The 9,701-nt window shown below is 40.2% G+C and overlaps 1 protein-coding gene across 1 annotated transcript; it reads left to right on the top strand.

Annotated features, from left to right (window-relative positions):
• Positions 1 to 193: 193 nt before the first annotated feature.
• Positions 194 to 7,991, top strand: nod2 (nucleotide-binding oligomerization domain containing 2; the record flags this gene model as incomplete). The annotated part of the gene is made up of 10 exons (XM_080494293.1): positions 194 to 679; positions 1,575 to 1,701; positions 1,915 to 3,688; positions 5,189 to 5,272; positions 5,361 to 5,444; positions 5,524 to 5,607; positions 5,693 to 5,776; positions 5,951 to 6,034; positions 7,568 to 7,651; positions 7,878 to 7,991. 10 exons carry the CDS (start codon positions 194 to 196, stop codon positions 7,948 to 7,950), a joined length of 2,964 nt encoding a protein of 987 aa, XP_080350419.1. The 3' UTR covers positions 7,951 to 7,991.
• Between the last annotated feature and the right edge of the window lie 1,710 nt (positions 7,992 to 9,701).

Raw genomic sequence — 9,701 nt, 5'->3', positions numbered from 1 at the left:
TGTTTTGTTTTTAAACAGTGACTTTTGTATTTAATGATTCTCATGCATTTCTGTCTTTAAAGACCGGTGTAACACTAAAATGTAAAATGAGCAGGATGTGGGTGAGAACTGAGCTGCTGTCACGTCCTAGTGCAGTGACATGTGTGTGTTAGCTGTGACGCTGGATCTTCCTGAGCGTGGACATGCGTCCAGCATGTTCGGCCAGGAGTTTGTGGTGAAACAACGGACAGAGATCCTGCACAGCCTGTGCAGCAGTGGATCGGCCGAACCTCTGGAAAAGATTCTGGACATCCTGCTCTCCCAGGGGGAGCTCACATGGGAGGACTACCAGAATGTACAGGTACCCGGACGACCCCTGTACACTAACGCCAGGCAGCTGCTCGACCTGGTGTACATGAAGGGTGTGGATGCATGTGGGCACTTCCTCACTGCTCTCCAAGAGGTCAAACCAGAAGCACTGGGAGCTTGCCCCTCATTCACAGGGTGCAGCCCAAGTCCGGAGGGAAAAGGAGAAACTCGATGCACGTCTGCTCAGAACCTTCTGGCTCAAAGGCCGAGCCTTGTCCACAAGCTCCAAGGCTGCATTGACGGTGCTCTGGAAGCTTTGCTTGAGTCGGGTTACTTCTCTGTATCAGACTGCGATGCAGTGCGGCTCCCTCTACACACTCCCACACAACAGGTACTGCAGGTTTCACACAGTAAAATATGATCTGACAATTCCTCATTATTCAGTAATGATTTAAATGGTTAAAATAAGATTTCATTATTGAAATCCTTATTTATAGTGTGACTGAAAGTCACATCTATATTTGTCAAAGGTCTACACTGTTTGTTTAAGGTGATTTATTGTTGTCCGGATATTTATCTACTTCACTAAAATGTTAAATGTGCAGATTTACTTAGATGAACAGGGACTTTCTCACTTATATGGCTTGTTACTATTGTTTCTCATATAAAAACGTACTGTTATAAAACATTCTGTTTCTATTCTGCAAGAGTGGAAAAAGCAGCATTTCCACAATGGGATGCTGGAGGGACTACATGTTTTCGGAGGCCAACCGTTTACGCTGAATCATGTTAAATCGTTTAGTACAAACCTCACTGGTTTCTTTTGTTTTGGACAATGTTTTTGATTAGATACATCCAGGATATAGTGTTATTTTATTGTAGGAAGCCTGTAGGCAGATTACCACAGCTCAGCTCATGACCTGTTCCTTGATTCAGCTTGTTCACATCATTTACATACGCCTTTTCTCTTGGTGTGAATTTGTAAATGCTGATAGTAGATGCATATAAAGGTTTTGTAGTTTGAGTGAGAACAATTTGCATTGACTTAGCCACTAATCGATGGCAACCATTTATATATAAAATGTACTTTTGCTGTTCATACTGAATAGTATCTATCAAAAGTAACACCGGCAATACCTCATTCATAAACACTAAAACATTTAACTTCAAAACTCCAGAACTGCTAAAAAAACCCAACAAGAAGCTCAGTTGTAATGTTTCAAAACTCATTTCTGCACAGTTCAATGATTTCCCCTACAATACCTGTTTTGTCATATATTCATCAGGCAAGGTGTCTACTGGACCATGTCAGATCAAAAGGTGAATCAGCAGCCACAGTTGTCCTGCGTTTCATCCAACAAAAACAGGAATGTGGTTCCCCAACTGACTCTGACAACACGACTCCTCCCAAAGGTCTGTTATAAACTCAGTGATTATGAAACCTATTGGAAAATCCTTTCTAAGAGCTCCTAGAAGTTGTTTCTACACAAACTGTTTCACTTTGGTGGGACTTAAGTTTTGACTGAAACATTCAGCTCCGTTAATACACTTTGATACTCATTGAAAAATGTAACCCTGATGCTCAATTTTGTTCAACATTATTATTGTTTTAATGCTTTTTTTCAGAGTTCTTGAAGTACCAGAAGAAGCTGAGCAGTTCTGTGTCTGCACAGTCCTGCTTTCTCAGTACCTATGGGGGGACCAGTCACATGTCTCTCGACGACATCTACACCGAAGGCCATGTGGAGTTAGCTCAGGCCTGTGCTGATGCTCATGGACCTCTGGGCCTGGAGGGCATAGTAGGTAAAGTGGGCACAATGAATGAGGAAGCGGACACGGTGCTGGTGTCCGGCGAGGCGGGCAGTGGGAAGAGCACCCTGCTCCAGAGGCTGCACTTGCTCTGGGCTCGTGGAGTCGCCCTGCAGGAATTCCTTCTTCTTTTCCCATTCAGCTGCCGCAGATTAAACTCCGAGGAGAGAGAACTGTCTGTACAGGAGTTGCTGTTTCAGCACTGCTGCTGGCCTGACAGAGAACAGGAAGAGATCTTTCAGTTCATACTGGACCACCCACATCTCATCCTCTTGACCTTTGATGGCCTGGATGAACTCAAGCAGAGCTTTTCAGACGAGCACCGGCTCTGCTGCCCCACTCAGCGGGCCCCGGTTCATATACTCTTGTTCAACTTAATCCAGGGTTCTCTAATGAAGGGCGTACGGAAAGTTGTCACAAGTCGCCCCGAGGCAGTTGGTCCAGTGTTGAAGAAGCACCTGAGCAAAGAGGTCTTTCTAAAAGGATTCTCCTTGGATGGAATTGACTGTTTTGTAAGAAAGAACCACAGCGACCCCACTTTAGCTGCTAAGGTTTTAGCATCACTGCAGGCCAATACAGCTTTACTTGGACTGTGCCACAGTCCAGTTCTCTGCTGGATTGTCTCACGATGCCACAAAGAGCTTCTGGGCTGTGGCGAAGGCAGCCCACAGACAATCACGGATGTTTACCTCATGATTCTGCAGCACTTTTTCCAGCACCAAAGCCCATCGAAGAGCAGCAAAAGGGCAGGGTGGCTCGAGGAGCATCTTGAAACGGTCTTGCATCTGGGGCAGCTTGCCTTCAGGGGGATATTAGCCACCAGCTATATATTCTCAGCTACAGACCTTGAGGCATGTGGGGTGACTGAACTCGATACCTCCATGGGCTTTCTCCTGACAAGCAAAACCATGTCTGCTACCAACAGGAAACAGTATGAATTCCTTCATATGACAATCCAATGCTTCTTTGCTGCTCTCTATGTCGTTCTGTCAAACAACACTGATCGCTCAGCCATCCCCAAGCTTTTTGAGCCTCAGGACAAGGAAGTAAGCAGGGAGGGAGCTGGTGTGTGTTTGATAGTGTGCATCTCGTCCACGAACCAACGGAACGTTGAGGACGCAACAAGAGCAAAAACTCCAAACCTCCAAATCACTGCCGCCTTTGTGTCTGGACTTCTGTCTAAGAGACACCAGAGCTTATGGCTGCGTTCCTGCTCCAGTGCTGTGATCGGCAAAAAGGGCCAACAAGTGGCACGATGTCTTTCCAAAGGCATGCAGAAACACTTCAAGTCCATTCCTCAGCCTCTGCAGGGAGAGAAGAAGAGCATGCATGCCATGCCAGACTTTGTTTGGCTGATCAAATGTATCTATGAAATGCAGGAGGACAGAATTGCAAAGGACGTAATGAGTAAGCTGGAGGTGGACCACTTGAAACTAACATACTGTAGTATTGGGCCAGTCGAGTGCACTGCACTTGCCTATGTGCTCCAGCATTTGAGAAACCCTGTCGGCCTCCAGCTGGACAACAACTCTGTCGGCGATGTTGGAGTGGAGCAGCTCCTGCCCTGCTTGCACATCTGCAGATCGCTCTAGTGAGTATGATAAAACATTTTTTTAAATTTGCATATTAATTATTAATTCAACAATTTAGTTCACAGATGATGGTGAACAGACTCTCATGGGATCTATTTCATTGAAGTAACCTTCAAGCGACTTTTTTTTTACAATGCATACATGGTCCATAGTAAACCTGCTACCTCCTGCACTATGAAATAAATAACTGCTTGTATAAAAGCGGCAGCAAACAGAAATGCCCTCAAATCCTGCAGTTCTCTGAGACCTTCATCTAAAATGTTGGTGGATAAAAGCACCGCCTGCATGTTTGGTTTTCGCTTTGAAGAGTTCAATTGAGGTGGCTTGAGAACCAACAGTGGAATTTTGACTTCACTTACCTGCGTGACAGCGTCAACGAAAAGTTATTCTAAGTGGAAGACACACCCCGATGATGGACACGGAAAGACTAGAAAGTGTCTTCATGTCTGTGGATGTTAATATTGGAAGTAATAATAAATAATCCCCCAGCTGTCACTGGTTCAACTGGTTCAACTGGTTCAACTGGTTTGAAAGCACAATTGAAAGCGAACAAACTATTTGTAATTTCTGAGTGGTTTTTAGAGATATATATTTAAGTGTGTATACTTTATGTAAATGCAACTTTTATCACACATTAGAACGTAATATATCTCACACTCCTCAAACCGAGTTATCACTCGTAACTGATAAATTTAGGTGAATAGTAGTCGAATGTCAAGAATTTCTGTTCCCATTAAATTTCAAAAAGTCTTTTTAATAAAATGTTGATTTCTTACTCAACACTGATTTATCGTGATGTACAGCGTCATTACTGCTGGTTGATCTGGTGCTTTCCTACCATCAAACCTCAATTTAAATTAAATTAAATTAAATAAAAAATAATACCTGTTTAGAAAATTGTTAAAAATATATCAATTTTCTCATGCGTATGTGCATAAAACCCACGACCATCCAACAAAGGTTTGATACACCTCTGCAACCTTTTCTACCTTCTGTACAAGAGAACATTTCAAAATTTCTACTCTTTGAAATGTTCTGATGGCAAAAAGATAAAGAGGTTATTTTACTTTTTACAAAACTCTTTATACGAGTATCTGTACTTCTCGTTAAGAAAAGAATGAGAATCTTTTCCACCTCTGCTCCAAAGATCGGGAACATCAGAGTTAAGCTTAGTTCTTTTTTCAGAAAGCCAAATCTATTGTCTGCTGGCAAATTATCCTGTGTGGAGATTTCCTAAAGCGAGTAAGTACTAATTCATAAAGCTTCTGTCTGTGTCAGACTGTAAAATCAAAGCGTCAACAAGATTCCCACTGAGCTTTGTTTTTAAAGCTACAGGAAGCGTAGTCATCTGTGGTTGAATGCAGACACAGTAGTTTAATGCTGAAGTTACAATGAAAAAGCAGGAAGAAAGGGAGAGAAAAGAAGAAAAATATACACAGCAAATGAATAAAAGCAGAAAAAGTGTTTAATATGATCTGTCTTTGTTGTTCCTTCATCAGCCTTCGAAATAATAACATCACAGATGAAGGCATCCGCAAACTCATCGCTAAGGGGATCCACTGTAAAAACTTCCAGAAGATTGCGTGAGTACTGTCAAGATGAGTTCAACTGCACGTCAGCGTCACAAATAACATTTTGTCAGTTGCGTAAATCATTTTGTTTCCCCTTCAGGCTTTTCAACAACAAGCTCACTGATGTTTGCGCGCAGTACTTTTGTCACCTTCTGCAGACCAGGCAGGACTTCCTGTCTCTCAGGTCGGTAAAGCAGGGTCACGTAGAACTCGTGTCTTCAGCTGTCTTTTCAATGAGGAATCATTTCAACATTTTCCTGCAGGCTCGGAAACAATAACATCACAGCAGAAGGAGCTCAGTGGCTTGCAGAGGGACTGAAATGCAATCATTCGCTGCAGTTTTTGGGGTACAGCTTTACCTCTGAATGCTGTTTTTGTGTATTGCATTATTGCAGTTTGTCCATTAAATAACAGCCATATTTATATTCCCAGGCTTTGGGGCAATAGGATAGGTGATGCCGGAGCAAAGGCCCTCGCCAGTGCCTTGGAAAACAGCAAAACTCTTGTTTGGTTCAGGTGATATTTGCTTTAAATGCCGTTAATCATTCACTTTTATAGTATTTGAAATGCTGCGCAGTGATGGAAGTTTGTACTACTACCTTGCAGTTTATTTGGATTATTAACAAAATATATTCATGTTGTTTGACATCAACTGAATGTAATAGTTTTTTGTTTTTTTTTGCGACATAGCCTCGTGGGCAACGGTATCGGGAGTTCAGGAGCGTGTGCCCTCGCCAACATCATCAGGAAGAGTCCGACTCTGGAGGAGCTCTGGTAAGCGCTGGGGAGAAGCATGTACTCACAGGGGCGTGGGGGTGTTTATTGACTGCTGCTCAAAATATAGAGAGGAATTAAAAAAAACATCATTTGAAAGTAACAATGAATGGACAATCCTCAGAAAACAGGATCTATTCCCTTTTCTTTTTTTAGAAGTCAGGAGTCGCTAAGTTACCATATATTGTCATTCTTTCCTTTCAAGCAGGATCCAGTTGAGTGAGATCTTTTGGTTGTCTTGCTCGCTCAGCTTGTTAGAGGTCACATACTTTCAAAGAGCATTAGGTTAGCGGCCCTTTGCAGGCTTAGCAAAGTCTGACCTGTAGACTCTGTGGGTTTTGGCTGCTTGTCATGATCTGTGGCATAAAGTTCTATTCTACATCTTTTCAGTTTTTGGGACTTGTTTACAAAATGCCTTTTTTTTTTCAAATGTTTACTTGCACAATTTTGATGTTTGATTTTGAGTCCGTGATAAAGAAAAGGAATAATTTGCAGAAATTAGATTATTCTTTACAACAAATTTATTGTAGGGCAATAAAATATTGTCACTTGATGTAATTCATCCTAAAAGGCAAAAAATACTGCAAAAAAAATGACATACTGTATTTTCTGGACAATAAGTTTCACTTTTTGTAGTCGTTCATGTGTTAATATATTTTCTGAATTCACATCAGCACAACATTAGAATGAATATCAACCAACATTAATTGATTACACCATTAGAATAAAGCAAACGTCACAATAATGCACATTCCTTATTGTCTTTTATTTATTGCGTTCAGAAGTTCAGCCCTTTTATTTCTCCGTCGGCCCTCATTGATAAAATACTCACTTATAAGACAATGACGTTCCCAATGAATCAAGCAGAAATTAATGTGGAAATCAAAATAGCAGCCGATAAATGTATCCACTAGTTCCTTTCTCCTCTAATCAAACTTAAGTAAACTAAATGTTGGAACGTGAGTCCTGGAACAAGGTTTTATAGGTCACAATATTCATCAAGGCTTGAAGTTTACAGCATCTGCCCTCAGTGCAACGCAAAAGTTGACTCCGATCAAATCTGTTGGGGAAACCTAACTTTTTCAAATAAAACTGTTCAAAAACGTCAATAGGATCTTGTTTCATATTCCAAAAACAATATTTATCTTCAATGTGAGGCAAATAAAACATTTTTCTCTGGATACTTTTACTACTCAGTTACAGAAATGTTGATCATTGCTTGCGTTTGCAAATCACTCTGCAGTACTTGTTCACGTGACATATGGTGAAATGGCGTGTTTGACACTTATAGTCCTTTTCTTGACCGACCCAAAATATCACCATCGTAAACTTGGGCGACCCTCCACCAGACCCTGTATAATTACAAAAATAAATAAATAAATGAAACAGACTCACTTATTTTTAAGACAAAAACTAGTTATGCCCCTTAAAATCCTGTAGTTTGGGCCCCCCCTTGGTCAGGACCCACTGCTCTATAGTAAACTCTCTGTGTCTACTTCTTATGTTGCTCCACTCTCTGGTTGTTGGTTCAAGGTTGACAGAGAACTGCATAACCAGAGCAGGAGTGGAGTGTTTGATTGAAGCCCTTCAACGCAACACTCAAATGAAGTCGATATGGTAAGTGATGCCCACAAACTGTACAGCATCCTGCTGTTTTACAAATCTTTAGTGCACCTTGTTTGGATGCAATTTACTGGCAGTTCCAATGTCAGGAAATGCTCCACATTACAGTTGCATATCTTTCAGCTCCACTGTAATATTATTTTGCCTTTTAATATTGTAGTTTTCAAATTGCTTGGACATTGTTGTTGGTTTATGTTTCTCTTTTCTTGCTGAATTGCAGGTTGAGAAACAATGACCTCACCTTGGAAGAACGAGAAGAAATGACAAAGCATGAGTCGCGACTGGTCTTCTGACTATAGATGAAGTTGCCCAGAGACTTTCCATTGGTCAGTGATATTTATTATTGTAAATATTATCCATCAAAATGTGAAATGTAAATTGTGCATGTATTTTTATTTTTTTCCTACTTTTTTAGAGCCCATCCAAACTTTGTATTATAGATACTGTATACTTGTGTACAAGGAGATGGGATCATATTATACCATAAATATGGTATTAACATGACACCATGTCAGCAGACATTGCTATTGGTAGCTGATAATGATGGTACAACCAGGATAGCACAGTTGTAATGTGTTGGAACCAGACAAACTGCTAGCTCAGTACTAAAAGTCATTGTGGAAATAAACTACTGCAAATGTTTACAAAGGTTGAGAACTGAACTCTGTGTTTATTTGCCACAAATAATATAATGACCCTTTAAGAGCAACTACAATAAATACATTATATCATGTGTATATACAGTTTCATAGACATTTACTCATACAAAGTAAACGCTTTTTTACCCTACTCACGTCACTAGATGATGAAGTTAATCCCAGTTGACTATGATTGAAGGGAGGATACACCCTGAAGAGGAAAACACATAAAGACAGAGCACGACACATGGAAATTACAACCGACAAGCAATATGAAATGTGCAATCAACCTCAAATGGATTTTTTCTTTTTATTACTGTGGGAGGATATCCAGAGAAAGCCTATGGATACACAAGGAAACAAGCAAACTCCAGAAAGAAAAACCTCTAAGCTTATAGCCCTAAACTAGGAGGAGAGAATGCAGAAAAGTACAGCTCATTTTATGCTTGTTGTGACATATTGTGTCAGTCAAGATCATCTTTCTTTTGTGTGTTGCCATATTGGCAGATTTTTACCTGGTCCACCTGTGCAAACAACAACATTAAAGTAACAACTCTTTTCATAAAAAAATGACTGGAAAAATGTGTCTCTGACACTTTAGATTTATTTAGGTGGTTTATATAGTTATGCCGAAAGGCAAAAATTATTAGTTATGTGCGACTTTATACAGACTTGCTTTTGCTCATATCGTTTTTAGCACTTTGAGATTTACTAATGTAAAGTGCAATACAAATAAAATGCAATATTATTATTATTATTATTATTATTGTTATTATTATTATTATTGTTATTATTATTATTAATAATAATAATAATATTATTATTATAGTTGTTGTTACTCATAAGTTACACACAGTACAGTTATATAGATAACAAACATAAACTTGAGAACATAAAAAAACAACCCACAGCACAAAGAAATGGTGAACTGTGCCACCAAGGAGCAGCAATATGAACTAATCCTCATGTACACTCCAGTAGTGCACGTCAGTTATTTCAATCTATCTATATATCTATCTATCTATCTATCTATCCATCTATCCATCTATCTATCTATCCATCCATCCATCCATCCATCCATCCATCCATCCATCCACCCATCCTATCCCTAAACAATGGTAATACAGGGTGATGTCATTATGAATTAAAGATAGAAGTGGACATGTATCCATGATGACCACTGGATAGGACAGTCAGTTTAATTCATTATTGAATAATTGCTTTCTTGATGTAGAAAATAATTAAAGATATTACCAGTGCTTACTGAGTGCTACGCCTCAACCTAACGACATCCGCCGTATCTGTGGGAAAACCCCTCAGAGCGGGGTTTGGTTATTGGCACAGGAAACAGCCAATCAGCGTTCGTTATCGACGTTCGTGGCCAATGTCTATTCAGAAACGGCGTC

Source organism: Blennius ocellaris (genome assembly GCF_963422515.1).
Source record: "Blennius ocellaris genome assembly, chromosome: 1".
Classification (NCBI taxonomy): domain Eukaryota; kingdom Metazoa; phylum Chordata; class Actinopteri; order Blenniiformes; family Blenniidae; genus Blennius; species Blennius ocellaris.
Note: the sequence above shows the minus strand (reverse complement) of the source record. Positions and strands in the feature narration are given on the sequence as shown.